Here is a 17,612-nt window from a genome sequence, read left to right as displayed (position 1 = left end):
TGTACTCACTCTGTGTTTTATATACATATATATAATGTATATACATTATATACATATATATGTATATACATATAAAAATATACATATATATAATAATATATAATAATATATATATATAGATTTTTTTCCTCTAATTCTGTGTGGTTAAATACACATAAAATTTGCCATCTCAACCATTTCTAAGTATATGTTTCAGGAGTGCATTCACACTGTTGTGCAACCAATTTCTGGGACTCTTTTCTGCAGAATGGAAACTCCATATCCATTAAACAATATTATAATTTTCTTAAGCTCAATACTTATTGGATAATAAAATAAGTTTTTAAATCTAATTCTGTATAGTCTTTTTTGCAATTTTCCCTATAATCCAAAATTCCAATTTACCATATTAATATATCCAATATCAAATAAAAATTGTTTGCTTTTTACCACATATAATGAAACCTAAGATTCAATACCAAAACCACAGTCACCCCAAAATCTCGTTAATTTTGTGCTCCAATAAGGGACAGGGGATATAACTAAAGAAACAGATTCAGCCCTTTAAACCAACATTTTATATTTGTAACATTTTGTTTAAACTTAAAAAAATACTATGCTACCTTTCTAAACACAATAAAAATAATATTTTAGTGCATACATGTAAATTCAAAAACTTTAATCAGTTTTTATTTGTGGGAAAGAAGGAGGAAACTGGGAAAAAATAGCCCAGTTAATTAACAGTCACAGATAGTAAAGAAACTAACCCTACGGATCATCCATCCCAGCTTATTTTGCCTCTAAAATGAGGGATTTTCCTCCAAGAAGAAAATCCAACCTTAATTGATCAATCAGTTGGAAAGGAGGCTTCATTATTTGTAATTTTGCTTTACAGATATTTTGTAAATTTTCAATTTAATCATGTTCAGTCACTCTTCAGGCTAATTCTCCAATACTAATGTTGCACATTTATCCTTTCTTTGCTAGCTTTCAACCACTTCCTCAGTATAATCCCTTTTCTCAATGCTTTTTCCCCTCTAATTTAAAATATAAAAATGAATTAGTACAAGAGGCCCCTATTAGCCTAACTACTGTATCTTCAAAATCAAAACCAAACTCACTTCCATCACTGGTTAAGTTGTTTAACCTTCCTGTGCCTGTTTCCTCATCTGTAAAATAAGTATAAAAAAGGCTCACACTCTATTAGTATGTACCTGGCAGGCACATGGCAGGTGATGAATTACTGAATGAAAGAACAAATAACTCATAAAACCATTAAACATGAAATGAAGCAGCCTGTGTACGTAGCACACTGCAACTACACATTAAATAGAAGATACTGTCATCATCATCAAAATCTTCAGTGCATTCTCATTGCCCACAAATTCCAATTTAAACATTTCTGTCCTGTTTATAAAAGAAGGCTGTGGTTATCGAACCTTACTACATCTCACCAACTTAATCTCCAAATGAGCATTCCCACTAACATCACATCAGTATTTCTTCTACAAAGAAGCCAAGCTTATTTCTCAAGTTTGAGACATTCATTCTTAACTGTCCCTCTTTATCTTCCCTTGCCTAGCCAAATACCATATCCTTTAGTTTACATCCCATCTTGCCCAGGAAGCACTTCCCAACCATTCTTCCTTTTACTCATGTCTCCTTTTATCTAAAATGCTCTCACACACATTTATTATTGTGTATTACTTGCTATCATCAAATCTTTCTAGGTAAACTGCAAATTACACCGTAGCTTTTACTTCCATACCCCCTAGCCATCCCCAAAGCAAGTGTATGGATATTACATACAGCATAAATTGATTTACCTAAACTGTTAATAGTGGAAGATTACAGATAAGATTTCTGGATAAGTTTATAAATGATAATCATCACTTTTATTCTTTCTTATAGCTTCTAAATAAATCATAACCAAAAAGAATAGATTTCTCTGGCATTCTATGACTCAGAAATCTTACAGTGCTATTTCTACAGATCAACAGTGAAATAACTTATGATCCTATAAGATCTTCTAGATAATACATTATATAAATAAATGTATACACGTACGTCAGAATTTTAACAACTGTTTTCTATACTGTATTTCTTAAAAAAACAAAATCAGTAGTTCAGATATAGTATCCAGGGTAACATTATTATTGAATGTGCATGATATTTTCTCATTAACTAGAAGTTCATTATTTCTCACTGTTTTCCAATAATTGGTATTTTCATGATGACTTTGTGCTCAAAACACAAAACTTTCTATCACAAAACAAAAGTGACACCAACAACATATTTGAGGCACCAAATATAATTTAAAAAAATTCTTACCTAATCCTTTTTGTCCTGGATTCTTTGCAAAATTGAAGGTAAACTGGTAAAAATCCTTAAATCGTCCTGGTTCTTTCAATTCTTGTTCCATCTTGGGTATCTGGGCCTTTAGTTTTTCTATGCTGTCACACCTATGTTGTAAAATCAAGTGTATAAAAGATAAGCTTTTTCACTATAAATTAAGGATTAAATTTATTCCTATGACAGCTTATATTTCGTAGAACTTTTAAAAATATCAGTTAGTTGAAATTTCATCCTTTTACATTACATAAACAAGAATGGGGTTATTAGCTAGAGGAAAAATAGGTCTGGAGTGATTAAACGTCAGAATTACTATTTTTAAAAGAAATTGATTATGTAATTCACTGGACTATCCAAACTACAGAAGTCAGCTGCATTGAACAAATGAGAATGTATGATAATCGCCATAACAATCACTAGATTAAACTGCAGTGGATATTCCTTACATGGTAACAAGAGTCTAGCTCTAGAACTAACTGAAAGCACTGTCTCTTGCTTAGGTGAGGAAGCACTTCCCCTTGGAAATGTGTTGTTATACAAAGTATAACAGTAAATATCAGCTGAGCCCCCACCATTTCCAATTGGTTATCTCAAATCAGTATTAAGCTTTTTCTACACTTGCAGTCAACTTCCAAGGAATTGAAAGGGTCTATGTACCCGTCTTATTTTCCACAAAATCGCTTGAAAGCAAAATTCAATTTGTATAGATTCCACCAACCCATCATTCCATCCCTCTTCTAATCATTTCTTCTTGTATTTCCCTTCTATGTTTTTCAGAACACCTTCCAGCTCATTAGACTGTAGATGACAATTCCGATTGCAAGTTCGTTACATTTTATATGAATTCAGTTTCAAATGGAAAAGAAGTGAGTTCTAATGAAACCTATCTTAGCAGAGAAAATTCCAGCAAGTTCAGGGTAGTACTGGCTTGGGATGTAGAACACATTCTAGACCAGTTATTAATTTATTGCTCCTCAGCCTTAAGCCTACCCTTCTTGGCCCTATTTCATGATGCAGATAGTCTAATGTACTAATCATGAGACAGTTTCTCTTGAAGCTGGCTCAGTGTTAGGTTCTACCGATAGAGGGCGATGAAAGGATGGAAGAAGAAGAAGAAGAAGGAAGTTTTCCTATCCTAGTTTGTTTGTTTTCTGCAGAGCAAGGGTTTGTGTGTGCTAGGAGCTCCCAGCAGTGTTCACCAATGGTGGCGACTCACAAGGCTCTGAAGTGGCCTCTAGCCAGTTTCTTCTCTACCACGGTGGCAGGCCAAGCAAGCATCACAGGCACCATGTTCCTGCAGCAGCCACACCCTCTCCTCTTGAGGTCTGAATCTCAGCTGTGCAGGGATTTCTAGGTTCCTTCCTTGTTCACTTCCCTCAGCCACAAGGATGATGGCAGCTTCCTCAACTGCCACCGCTGTTACACCTTTGAATTTGTTTTTTACCCCTTTTACAAAATGCAGTGATTTAAAAAATTGTCTCCTGTTCAAATTACTGGCATGGTTTTTGTGCTGTCTGGACCCTGACTGATTACAATGTCCTTCAGGCTCATGAATCAGAATGCCTGGGTTCAAATCCTGACTCTAATCCTACCTAATTCTATAATTTCTCTGTACCTCACTTTCCTCATCTCTAAAATAGGTATATAAATACTTATCTCACAAAGTTGTTGTGAAGAGGTTAAGTGAAATACTTAGCACAGTTCCTAAAATAAAAATGAATGTCCAACAAATGTTAGCCATTATTACTCATCATCCACTAAAAACAGAAAAGGCAGCCTGTTACTTATCCATAGACTGAATACTTTTTCATATTCTCATTAAATATAGACAACTAGATGCCATAAGTAAGATCTCTACCCACGACTTTTTAATTTATTTATCCCAACACTTAGCTAATCAGCTGTCAAGGTATAAGTAAAACAAAAAATGATTAGTAACTTCCAAGATTCTAGGAGTTTGTTTATAAATTCAGAGTTCACAGAACCTCACATTAAGAAATAAATTATAGCTTGCTCATTTCACTTATCCATGTTAAATATTAAAGCATAGCAATTTAATACTAATGAAACTCCCCCTCAGAAACAAATGATAAAAGTATAATGCAAATGGAACAGGCTGAACTACACAGATAACTTGACAAACCCAGAAAACTGTAAAACATCGGAAGGAACTAGCATATTTATGCCAATGTTTGTAGGCTGGCAAATTTTAAAACTGACCTTTAAAATTCATAACACAATTCAGTTCTACATAGTAATTCTCACAGTAATATACCTAATTTCCTGTGGTAATTATATACTCACCCTAACTCTGTCATGCCATCCATGAACTCCTGTTTGGAAAACTCACACTGTGTTGCTGCCCTGAACTTCCACGCAATGATCAACACACTAATGCTGGCTGGATCGAGTGCCAGGTCATCACAGAACTGCTGTATACCATCTATTCCAATTTTATTTTCATCTTGAGGATCTTTAAAAATAGCAGTGCAATAGTAAATTAGTGTTATACCTAAAACTAGAAAAAAATAATGCTTTTTACTCCATTAAAAAAATGATCACCATAGATCAGCAATATGAAATGGTAATATTCTAACAGATATTCCCCCCTATAATATTTAAAGCCAGTTTGTTCCTTAAATAGCAGTCCTAAGATGAACAGGAGGAAGGACACACACACACACACACACACACACACACACACACACAGATGAGCACTTGATATTTAAAAGTTCCATTTATTCATGTGAAAAAATGTCCCATACTCACACACATTCAGAAAATCAGATGCTCCAATACAGGAAAAAAGGATTTTTTTTTCTGAATTTATCTATATTTTGTTTAAGTAGGCATTCTAAATTAATACTTTTATGGGGGTGCCTGGGTGGTTCAGTCAGTTAAGCATCTGACTCTTGGTCTCAGCTCAAGTCATAATTTCATGGTTCATGGGTTCGAGCCCTGCATCAGGCTCTGTGCTGACAGAACGGGGCCTGCTTCGGATTCTGTGTCTCCCTCTCCCACTGCCCCTCTCCTGCTCGCTTGGTANGGCTCCAGGCTCTGAGCTGGCAGTCAGCACAGAGCCCGACGCGGGGCTCGAACCCACGAACCGCGAGATCATGACCTAAGCGAAAGTCGGACGCTTAACCGACTAAGCCACCGAGGCGCCCCCAGAATTTCGTTTTCTTAAAGCAAAGTTCATTTTACTATGACAATCATTTAAGAGAAAATCAGAAAAACTATGAATTCTGCAATTCACTTCCAATCTCAACAATACAAACATCTGTTGTTCAAACTGAAGAAAAAACTCAATTATCAGTATTTACTCATCAGACAGCAAAACTTTTAAATGTAATAAAAGAAGAAAGAGGCACTCATACAGTGCGTGGTTGTATGTGATTTGCTAACATCTCTAGGAATAAAAACACTAGCTTTTGACATTTGGGGATGAGTTAAGGATAAAACGTAATCTCACTTTTGGAAAATTTTTGAAATAAACTGTACATATATTTCTGCATAAAGATAAAAGATAAAGAAGGACCTACACCAGGCTATTAAATATTGGTTCCCTGAGGAAAATAAAGAGGGAGAAACTATTAACTTTTTCTTTATTCATCTATTATTATATGTTGTTTAATTTTTTAAAAGTGAATATAATTCTTCAAAGGATGTTAAAATTATTATGCGTGTTTTCTTAAAATCGGTTCAGCTGAGTTTTATGAAAATGTGGGGAAAAATCCAGGCCCCCAGTCACTATTTTCAAAATGAATCATGGGGGTGAAAAAAAGGGAGGATGAGGGAAGATGAAATAAAGAGGCTAAAAAGAAATTTTAGTGAAAAGAAAATAATTTCTCTCAGATCTCTGGAAGTAATTCCAGATCTACAGAGCTCTGTAGGACACATCCACCCAATTTATGTTCTACGTATGTCTGATTTCTCGCCAGAAGCACTCAACTGTGGAAAACCTGGTTCAAAATGTTCAGTCATAACCACTCACCTTTGTATCTATTGTATAGTTGTTCTAACTTCTTCCTGTCCAATGATCCTTTTACACTCTCTCGTATATAAAGTTCAGGATTTTGGAAAAAATTGTCTGTTGCAACATCTAACTTCCAGTCATTTTGAGACAGACAACTTACTGCTGTTTTTTCACTAGATTGTGTGAAGATCATAAACTGACGAACTTTATCCTTCTGCGATGATTTCAACTTGTTCTATCAAAACCAGAAAATAAATTGAAACTACATAAAATCATGGATGACTAAATATTTCTATATGGCTGACCAATCATTCTTGGCAACACATTCCCTCATAAAATATTAAAATATTTTGAGACTTATTTTTGATCAAAAATACAATTTTTTAATGTGAAACACAAAATTTGGAATTATTTTACAGAAAAAAATTAAAAGGTAAAGGAAATTCAATCACCTTGCATTTCTCCTAAAGGTATATATATATATAAAGGCTCTAGAAGGAAGTACAACTACTCTCACAACCTTGACCAAGCACAAAGCTCTAAAAGGATACATAAGGAGGGTTGAGGAAGAAAGTGACATTATCTAGCCAGCCAGAACAGTCAATGACCCTGGGGAACAATGAGATTAACAGGTGTTAGCTGCAGTCCTAAAACCCATTATAAAGGATAGAGGGTACAATTCTCCCAACCCCACCCCCCTGTTTTCTTGCTATTTTTACCAAATGTGAAAAAGCAATGAAATATGAGTACCCTACATTTCTCCCAGTGGTGTTCAGGAACCAAGATAATTATCAAGAGAATTTCCTCATATTTGCATTCAAACAGAAAGCAGTGAAATATGAACAAGTACCCTGGATCCTTCCAAAGTAATTTTTAATAGAATTCTTCCTTTTCTCCCCTGAAAGAATCACCACTTTCCTTCCGCCTGAGCCTAGCAGAGGCACTCTCCAAATAGCCTCTCTGCTGTAATAGCCTCTTCTCACTTGCCTTATGGTGACACAGATTCATTTCTCATCTGACCTGAACCCTAAGCAAAATAAAACAGGGCGATTAGACCCTCTACTCTCCCAGTATCAAGAACCATGTTCGCCCTCCCTTCCCACCCAATTTAGTCTACTGTGCAATTTTAGCCTCCCCACTATAAAATTCTCCCCCCACCAACTCCTTAACACCATCTCTCAGCAAAATACTTGGGTTCCTGCCAAGCTACTACTGTAAGGGGAAAAAAAGCACATGAGTAGGACACACATTAATAGACAGAAACTGTTTTGTGGATGAAGCATCACATCTGAGAACCCCAGCATCTTTGATCTAGCCAAAACTGATGGATCACAAACCTCAATCCCCTGATTGTACAGATGAGAGAAAAAACCCAGAAAGTTAAGGAATTTGTTCAAAAATCACCCAGGTTATTAGTAGAAATGGGGCATGAAAAGAAAGATCTCATGAATTGGAGCCTTGGTAATCTTTCCATAAACCACACTGCATGCTTTGAGATTTTCAAGAAAAAGACTACCAAAAAAATAAATATTTCCACCTATTACAGAGTAAAAATAAGAATATGTAAAAATCAAATATGAAAAACAACCCTATGTCGTACAGTATTAAAACTGTTTATGCCCTGGAGTCTAATTTGTCAGCCACACTCTTCTCTCTCTGTAACTACATTATTGTTTAGGATAAAATTTCAACCTTTGTTCTCCATTAAAGTTGAGAAACTACAAATTCACTAACTTCCTGTTACTTTACTAATAATTCTGCCGCCTTTGGAGACCAGATAATTCGTACCACATTACACAACACATTTCTCAGGTGTCTAGGGTTCTTCACTTTTGAAAAATATCTCTTCATGATTTATTATTCAATTGCAACAAACCCACAATGAAATCAAATGTCAAGATACTAGTCTTATAGGAAACCATTTTGATTTCAACCTTTGTTATTAAAAACTGTTTTTTAAATTATTATACCTTTTTTCCTTGAGAGATATAGTAAACTGACATATGTTTTAATCCTCCTTTGAAGAAAAGGGAAGCATCTGACAGTCACTATGATTGCCCATCAGTGACCACTGTTTAATGTTGTACAAAGTGTTGGGAAATTAACCTTGAAGTACACAAGCCACATCGGGAAATTACTTTTTAATTAAGCCTGAATTAACTTCTCTGTATTAACTTTTTCCCATTCTCCTAAAAACTGGAGGCAGAAAAATAATCAGGATTACTTGGGGTTTCATCATACAGTATTAAATCCAGTGTTCTGCTCTCTGAAACTTGAACCATTTTTGTTGAAGAGAGCAAGGAGAACTATAGCTTAAGTCACTTCTGCAAGCCAAAAAAAACTGTTCAGCCTATAATGACCTCCTGCCACAGTGCCAGATATTAGAAAACTGGAAGAACAAAGATAAAAAAATCATCTTACCCACACAAACTAGTAACAATATTATACAAATGAATTCTTTAACTCCATATCTTATTTGAAAAAGGTATATGTAATAAATTATGCCTATATATGTAAATTAAACTACTTTAACTGGCTTAAAATTTCTAGTACATGGGGCAATATCAATACATTTTAAGAAAAAGGGCTGCAGCTACCCACTTCCAACACCATAAAGGCTAATGAATGATACCTGGTGCAGAACCGAAAGGATGGGTTCGTGATAGGCCAAGAAGTACTAAGCAATTCCATCGCTGCAAAGTCTTGTACTTATAACGCACTCTTCGCATTTTTCTCTCAGTTCCCTGTGCCCAGAATCAAACTTAACCATGTGTTTCCCTACTAGGGAAGATCCACTCAACTCTGTAGTCTCAAAGGCTGTCCTAGAATAAAGCTGGGGTGTACTACATAGAGACACTCCTTCCCCAAGTCTCTAGGAGACCTTTCACACTCCTACTTCTTTTCCCAGGCTACATGGGGGTACCAGGCGAAGTCTTCTGAATGACAAGAGTATGGCATCAAAGGTTTAAATTTCTATCAACTTAAGGAAGAGAAAATGGGTATTTAGCCAACAAAAAAAATTATTTTATAGGGGATAAGAGGGTGGACAGAAAACTGAAGTAGAAGAAAAAGACAGATGGGATTTTCTCTATTTCTACTACAAATACAGTGAGGATCTTCCTAAGAGCAAAAACATGTGACAACTACAATGATTCAGCACTCAAATAAGTATATGTCATTCACTTTAAGATTTATTTAAAAGGAACACACTAGATAATTAAATAAGATTAGACAATACAACACTTCAGTAACTGTGAAAACTATCTAAATATTGTCAGATTTTCAAGGAAATTCAGGATTGAAATTTGTAAAATGAAATATAGGATATAGTCTGATTATTTTTATTTCTAGCAGCGGGGGGAGAGAAAGGGGAACGGAAAAAAAAAGAAGTGTTGTCTTTTGTTAACAGAAAGCTAATTACAATTGCATATGGTTACCAAAGTTAGAAATGCTACTATAATCTGGACAGTAAAAAACACTTATTTCCTCATCTTTCCAAAATTAAAAAATCTGGTAATGAACACATATTGTTTATACTTAAATCTAGCACATGTCTGCAATTTTTTTCAATTTATGAAAAAATGTTTTAAGGAACTTATGAATCACATTTAAAATAAGTTTATCTGGAAAAAAATAAATCCAAATACTATGAATGTGGCCAAGTATTATGTAGTCAAGTACATTTTGCCACTGATTCTATAAAGTCTATTGCGATAGAAGGAGACTTAAAAAGGCTCTACAATAGAGGCGCCTGGGTGGCTCAGTCAATTAATTGAGCTCCAACTTCAGCTCAGGTCATAATCTTGTGGTTTTGAGTTGGAGCCCCATGTCAGGCTCTGTGCTGACAGCTCAGAGCCTGGGGCCTGCTTCAGATTCTGTATCTCCCTCTCTCTCTGCTCCTCTCCCACTCATGCTCTGTCTCTCTCTCTCAAAAATAAATATTTAAAAAATGCTCTACAATAAAAATAACAATGATCATAATGTTAAGAAATTCCTCTTAAGTATTTCCATGAATAAAAATAATGAATATGTAANCTGAGCTGAAGTCGGACGCTTAACCTACTGAGCCACCCAGGCACCCCAAAATGAAAATAACTTTTAATAAGCAATATTTTTAAGCAAAAAAATTAAGATATACTTATTTCTACTATTCCGAACTTTCATCTTCTCACCCTCAAGTTTCAAATTCAGTCTGAACTCAGAAAAGAAAGATACCAAGAGGTCTTTATATTTTAAAGGAATTAATTTTCTAACTCAATTCTAGTTCTCTCAGGATTTGATGAATCCAGTTCACAAAAGGCCATATTTTAAAAATCAAAACACTGGGGCGCCTGGGTGGCTCCATCGGTTAAGCGTACCATTTCAGCACAGGTCATGATCTCACGATTTGTGGGTTCGAGCCCCGCATCGGGGTCTGTGCTGACAGCTAGCTCAGAGCCTGGGGGCTGCTTCGGATTCTGTGTCACCCTCTCTCTCTGACCCTCCCCTGCTCACGCTCTCTCTCTCTCTCTCTCTCTGAAATAAAACATTAAAAAATTTTTTAATAAAAAAATCAAAATCAAAACACTGTAATGATCACCCATAGTTCTCACTAACAGCTCTGTATAGATTCTCATGGCTTTACCATGTGATTAACAGTTTAACTTCACCTGAAACTTAGAAGAGCTAGTTTAGGTCCAGAAAAACCATAACTTCCATATATGATAAATAATATTCAGGAGATATAACCAAACATTACCAATATCCCAAACCACTCATCTATAGAAAGCTTTCCCATAAAATTATAGGTCTGAAGTCAAAAGCGCAAGGAAAAAATCAATTTATGAGACTACCCACTCCTGGAGAAGACTTTCACCTAGGGGCAAAGTTCTGCAGGAAAGCCAGACTAAGAATCTAGGTAGGAGAAGCTAGAAATTCTCTTCCCCTCTACCTGCACAGAGAGGCAATATACGATTAGTGTAGAGTAGTGCAGACTCTCAAACCAGATTGGCAGGATTTTAATCCCACCTATGCCTCTTAATTGCTGTGTGACTTTGGGAAAATTACTTAATCTCTGTGTGCTTCAATTTCCTCATCTGTAAACAGGGTGTGAAGATTACAGAAATTCAGGCTAAACTCTTAGAACTGTACCTGGCAGCCAGTAAGGACTCCTTCCAAGTCCATGAAGGAAAGAATACTCCAGAGAAAAAAATAAGTTTATGCAAATAGTAAAATATGAATAACCATAATCAAAAAACTAGCAACTAACATTTGAGCTCCTACTGTGTGCCAACACTGTGCTAGGTATTTAAATTATTAACAATCCCTCAAGGTGGTTCTCACTGATTCCATTTTACCAAAGAGAAAACTAAACCTCGGAGTTCAATTTATCTAAGGACAGATTTCTACAAAAAGGAGCAGAGCCATGGTGCCTACTAGGTTCAAGGCTTGCAGTCTTTCCATTTATTTTATATTATCATCAAGTGAAAGAGAAAACAAAATGGCAAAAGCGCAACTACTGACTAATTATGTGTGAACTACAAGCAGGAAGAGAATTCTGAGCTACATTTCTTCACCTATTTTTATGGAAAAGTTAAGTAAGTAATCAATTGACCTTTCCCCATTCTAATGTAAACAGTTTGCATTCTGTCTGAAAACCTGCCCATTAAGCATTCCCTTACAACCTAACTAAAAGGCTAATTCAGGGATGGAACTTCCCTTTTAGAGTTTTTAAGGAGAGAGAGAAGAGAAGAGGGAGGGTGTTATTTTTTAAGAAAAGTAATTTTTTTAAAAAAGTAATTCAACAGGAAGAAAAAAGTGTTTATTGTCATGTCATAGTCTATTTTTAAAGATAACCATAATCTACAGCTTTCAATGTCCAAANGGGGAGGGGGGCAATGAAGGTCAGGATTTCCTTTTCCAATGACAATGCTTGAAACCCAGAGAAAATACAAATACATATAAAAGTTATGCTCCCAAAATATAAGCAAATGTGTACAATTTCAAACCAAAACAGCAAAACAAAAAACAGTATTATTTTAAATTATAATCTGCAGTTTAGAATAACTTTTTATGGTTAGGCCTATGCCTTTTACCATTCATCATCCATAAACCTTCCTGTACTTTCAATGACAATTAAACTCTTCTTTAAGAGGTGTTATACCAATACTAAATTGAATGTGGAATAACTGATATACTACACTAAGTAATTACTATAGTCAATGATGTTTCTTTAATATAATAGCAATTCACTGCAAAAAAACATTTCAGAAAGTACATTTGTAAGATTAAAACTGGTGTTGTATGTTGCCAAATTTTGTTTGGTTCCTATGATTTTCCTCAGAGTTTTTAAAAAGTATTCTGGGGGCTTCCTAGTTAGCTCAGTCGGTAAAGCATGCAACTCTTGATCTCAGGGTTTTGAGTTCAAGCCCCACAGTGAGTGAAGAGCCTACTTAAAATTTAAAAAAAAATTTTTTAATATATAAAAAAGCATTCTGTTGATATAAATTTAAAGGATTTTCTCCTCCCCTCCCTAGTAATTATTAGATCATTCAAAAGATGACTTCCACAGTAAATGGAATGTTTTGATTTTAGCAAGACTGTTTTGAGTGTTAAAAAGTTATTTTTGTCAAATCCTGATTATCTATAACAGGATTGAAATAACGTCCTTAAAATACTTGTGTTAGCCATCATATTTCAATTAATTCTCCCAATCTTATTACTTGAATTTCTAACAAGCAGTCAAGGTAGCTAATTTAAACTTAGTTCTCCTCTCCATAAACTTCTCTAAAGAAATCTCAAATTAACAAAAAGATTACTCAAGCACAAAGAAAAAAAAAGAGAATTAAATAATATTTTTAAAGTTCCATAAATAACTTAAAATAATGACTAGCGTTAAAAAGTCATGTGATATTTGTTTCATAAAAAGAATAAATGATCCTTGAAAGATGAAATCTCCTAATTCTAGATTAGAAAAACCTAGATCTGGTATCTATTCAAATCCTAAATCCAAAAATATTAGAATCCTATGAATAATAAATGAGCACTCTAAATGTTTACTGAAAATACCCTAATATAACAAAGATATGGGCCATGAACTTCAGCAATTCATCTCTGCTGCTGAACACCATGTTCAGTGTTGAGGGATTCAAAAGTATAATGCAACAGAATTCTTCAAAAAAGAACTCTTTAAAAGTAAATCTCTCTTAAAGTTTTACAATACAAACAAGGTATCTAAGCACAGTTAGTGATTAGGTACCACCTATATAAAAATGGATTCAATAAAGTGATGAAAAATGCTTTAGTGGCATTTTCCGTCTGTTTTTGCTTTTTCTTAGGTGGGGTGTGTACACCTAAAATGACTAGGTAAACTAGATAGTCAGCAGGTTATTCAAGAGCTTATTTGTGTCCACAAAGCAACTGAATCCTATTTGGAACTATTTCTCTTCATCAAATGTCATGGCTAATACTATCACAACTTGAATACCACACACTGAAATTTAAGAGAGAGCTTTCTCACAGATTTTCATTATGCTTGACCCAACTTATGAGGCCATAATGGAAACAGCCACTTGACTGAAATAAGCTCAGCTTTTTTAAAACCTAAAAACCACCACCACGAGAGTTCATTTTACTTTCAACTTTTTTACTATATGTACCAAAGAGCATTAATTTTTCAATTAGTTAAATGTTTACATCAGATCATTTCATTTGAATTAGAAACAACTAGGTCACTACAAAATATGGTAAGGAAGAAACAAGAATGAAACTAATCAAAAATTCCACACCTATACTGAAAGAGAGCCTGCTGGGTTTAAAAAAAAAAAAAAAAGGTTAAATAAGTATGTAAATCAGAGACCAGGCTTCTAAACCATGCTCTGCCACATACTAGATCTTTACCTTGGTCAAATCACTTAGAACCAGTAAACCTCCATTTCCAGATACATTAAAAGGAGGTAGCAATACCCACCTCATAGGCTGGAGATTAATAATAGCTGTAAATTGTCTGATTAGCAGATACTAACTACGTTCTCGATAAATGCTAATGTCCTTCTTTCTCCCCAAAGGCCCAATTTTCTGCATGTAGCTATTAAACTCTGTACAAAGTACTAGAACACATTCGAAAGCAATTTATGGAAGAGGTTTTGTTGTTTTTATTAACTAGCATATTTAGGTAAACTCAATGGTCAACTAGTTTTTACTGACTATGAAACAATCATGTTAAACAATTCAAAACCCTCTACATAGAAGCTGCGTGGTACAGAAAATTATAATAAGGGGTTGTTTTTTTTTAAGGGTTGTTTTAAAAAAAATAAGGGTTGCTTTAAAAAGTAACTATAATATTGTAATCGGACACTATGGGAGAACAGAAATAAAGTCTACCATACCACTCAGAATTTCTCAGTGGCTTCCCATTTCTCTTGGAGTAAAAATCCAATATCCTTACAATTCCCAACCATGCCCATCTCCACTCCTTCCCACTCAGACATCACGGGCTCCAATGCCCAAAGCGCCCTTTTCTCCCCATACACAACGCTCCAGCTACACTGGTCCCACTGTTCCTCAAATTCTACCACATTTCTGCGTGGCTTAATCCTTCATCTCCTCGTCTGCTCAAAACTCACCTTATCAGTGGTGCAGACACCACTATCCCTTTGCCTCCAATTCTCCTTCTTAACACTGCTTTTCTCCCATAGCATTTAACACCTTCTAACACAGAAGAAAAACATATACTATGTTTATTATTTGTGTCTCCCTACTAAAATGTAGCCCTCACCATGGGAAGGGATTTTCATTTTTTCAGTGAAGGAACACACACACACACACACACACACACACACACACACACACAGTTACAGGAAGAGTGCTTGGCACATAGTGTTTTAATAAATACTGAAATTAATTAAGGCCCTCCTTTACTTTATTTGTGCCTATGCAAAAGAATGTGAAATAAGTTCTAAACAGACACCTTAAACAGGGCTATATTCATTTGGACTCATAAACTCTGTATTTGTTGAAAGTATAATCTTAAATTTCAAAGTCCACACATATTTTAAAAAGCCATTAAAAGCACTGTAATTAACATCATTAGTCATCCATTTGAATTTTGTTATTTAATATATTCATTAATAACACATGGGTTTTCTTCTGCTTAAATGAATAATGTAATTTAATTTCAAATCCAATTTTCACAATTTCTCTAGATTTCATGTCAGTTAAAAGATCACATATACCACAAATACTGGTGGAAACAGTAAGCCAGGAGAAAAGTTTCAGTTCTGCAACAAACAAACAAAAAAATCAAAACCTCCTTGGTCCTCAATTTCTTCTTCTGTAGAAGAGAAAAGGAGTAAAATAGATGCTCTGTGGAACCAGTTCAGACTCCTACTATGATGCCATGAATCTATAAAAATTTAGTAGGCTACACAGTACATACTTTTTACACATCTAATAAAAATTAGAATGAAAACTTTTAGCTAAATAGAACTTTAGAAATCATCAAATTCAGTCCTGTCATCTTACAAATAAGAAAATAACCTAGATATTTTGAATACTTTTTAATACTTTTAAAATATTTTAAAAATATTTTTTAATACTTAAATACTATTTAATACTTTTTAAAATATTTTCAGGAGTAACAGAATATTGTCTAGTTTTGGAGTTATTTTTGGTCTATGTATGTGTGAGGTAAGTTGACTGAACAATTTTTTATACAAAATATTTCAGATATCCTATCATTTAAGCTTGCCCTAGAACTGACGATAGGTCTTCTAGAAATAAGCCTAGCTACATGCACTGAAAAAATACCATTAACCCAAAATCTGTATCAAGACACAATTATAAGATAAATTTATGATGAAAAATTTCTTAACTACAAAATTCTTATGGCCTAACTTCTATTAGAGAACATGGTGATTTTGTTTCTAACTAACAAGAGTATACCAAGACAATTCTAGTGACAGGATCTGAGATCAGCCACAGAAAGTGTCTTAAATTAGTGATACGTTGCGGCTAGTGGTATAATTAGATGAATTATGGCTAAGTTCCAAAACTAGCTAATTTAATATTAACAGAAGGAGAGAAGCTTACAAGCTCCAATCCAAGCTGAACTCTTGCATGAACCACATGAATACTGAATTCCTGAACAGGTGATGAGCATTATCAAGAGAGGTTTCCAGAGGATGATGCTGATTTACAGGCTATTATGAACAAAGCACATGTCAGTGCTCTCATAGAGTGTTTACCAGTGTTTCATTACTTCAAACTCACTCCTCATCTACATGCCAAGAATCTGGAAAGTTCAGGAGTAACATCTGTGACCCTCAAAATACTTTAAAAATTTTAGAAACTGCTCAGAAGCCCCGGTAGATCTTTCAACACTGCAGTATCAATCTAAACATTAACCTTTACTTGATGCCAAAGTTTTCTTACAAATACAAATGGCAAATTTTCATGGAACTTAACACTGAATACATGACAAACTAAACCACATATCCGTACATGATACCAAAATTCTGCCAAGTTGGAGGACGGGGCTAGAGAAGTGTCATTCAGCAGAAATAAGACCAACTAAAAGCAAAGATACTGGGGCATTCCCTTAACACAGACACAAACATACGCCCTCCTCAAAGAGGCCTTTATGTTCCCCATGGGCAAAAGGACAACAATATCATTTTTACTGTCAATTCATACAGTAACCTGCATGGAATTCAACTCATGCTCAAGTAATGCCAAACCTCAATTCTAAAAAAAACAGAGAACCTAACAGAATTAGGCACATGATTACCAAAAGGTAAACAAGATAACTTGACTACTATTTCAAGCTGTAAGACCTTGTTTTTTCCAAACAAAAAAAAAAAAAAAGAAGAAGAAGAGGGGAATAACTTGACAAACTGTTTCTTAAAAATTACAAATGTCTTTAACTGGCATAATAAAACAATTACTCCTCCCACCCCAAGCAAATAAAACTTGTGCTCAAAAGGTAGCAAGTCTGTTTCTCCTAATTTCATGAAACGAGAACAGGTTGCACTTCCGTACTCCCCGCCCCCGCCCCCACGTCCCCCAAGCTCAGCGGTTTCCCATGTTCTCTGCGAAGAGGCGCCTATAACCTCCACCAACTGGCCAGTTAAACTCTCCTTTTCCAAATGCATGGGACGCATCAAGAGGTGATGGAGAAAGGAAAAGGGCTAATACCCCGCCCCAAGCGAAACTGCCTGGAGACTTAAGGGGTGTTGGAGCTGGGAGCGGAGGGAGAGGAGCGCCGCGAAAGTCTTTCCTTCTCGCCGGCGGGGCGGAGGGGGAAGCCCAGCCTTCGGGGCAGGGGGGA

At 35.2% G+C, this 17,612-nt stretch overlaps 1 protein-coding gene across 4 annotated transcripts in view; it reads right to left on the bottom strand.

Moving 5' to 3' along the window:
• Nucleotides 1–17,612, bottom strand: part of DCUN1D1 (defective in cullin neddylation 1 domain containing 1) — a 35,196-nt gene that overhangs the window by 13,400 nt on the left and 4,184 nt on the right. For 3 of the 4 annotated variants that reach the window (XM_077754490.1, XM_077754492.1, XM_077754493.1), the window contains exons 2-4: nucleotides 6,326–6,542; nucleotides 4,636–4,849; nucleotides 2,311–2,441 (exon numbers count right to left, since the gene is read on the bottom strand). In XM_077754490.1, coding sequence (XP_077610616.1) covers nucleotides 2,311–2,441; nucleotides 4,636–4,849; nucleotides 6,326–6,542 — 562 coding nt within the window. The remainder of the gene's footprint in view (nucleotides 1–2,310; nucleotides 2,442–4,635; nucleotides 4,850–6,325; nucleotides 6,543–17,612) is intronic. The other variant, XM_077754491.1, reaches the window with a different exon arrangement.

The sequence above is a fragment of the Crocuta crocuta genome, unplaced genomic scaffold (genome assembly GCF_008692635.1).
Source record: "Crocuta crocuta isolate KB4526 unplaced genomic scaffold, BGI_CrCroc_1.0 scaffold70, whole genome shotgun sequence".
Lineage (NCBI taxonomy): Eukaryota > Metazoa > Chordata > Mammalia > Carnivora > Hyaenidae > Crocuta > Crocuta crocuta.
This window is presented reverse-complemented; position numbering and strand designations above follow the sequence as displayed.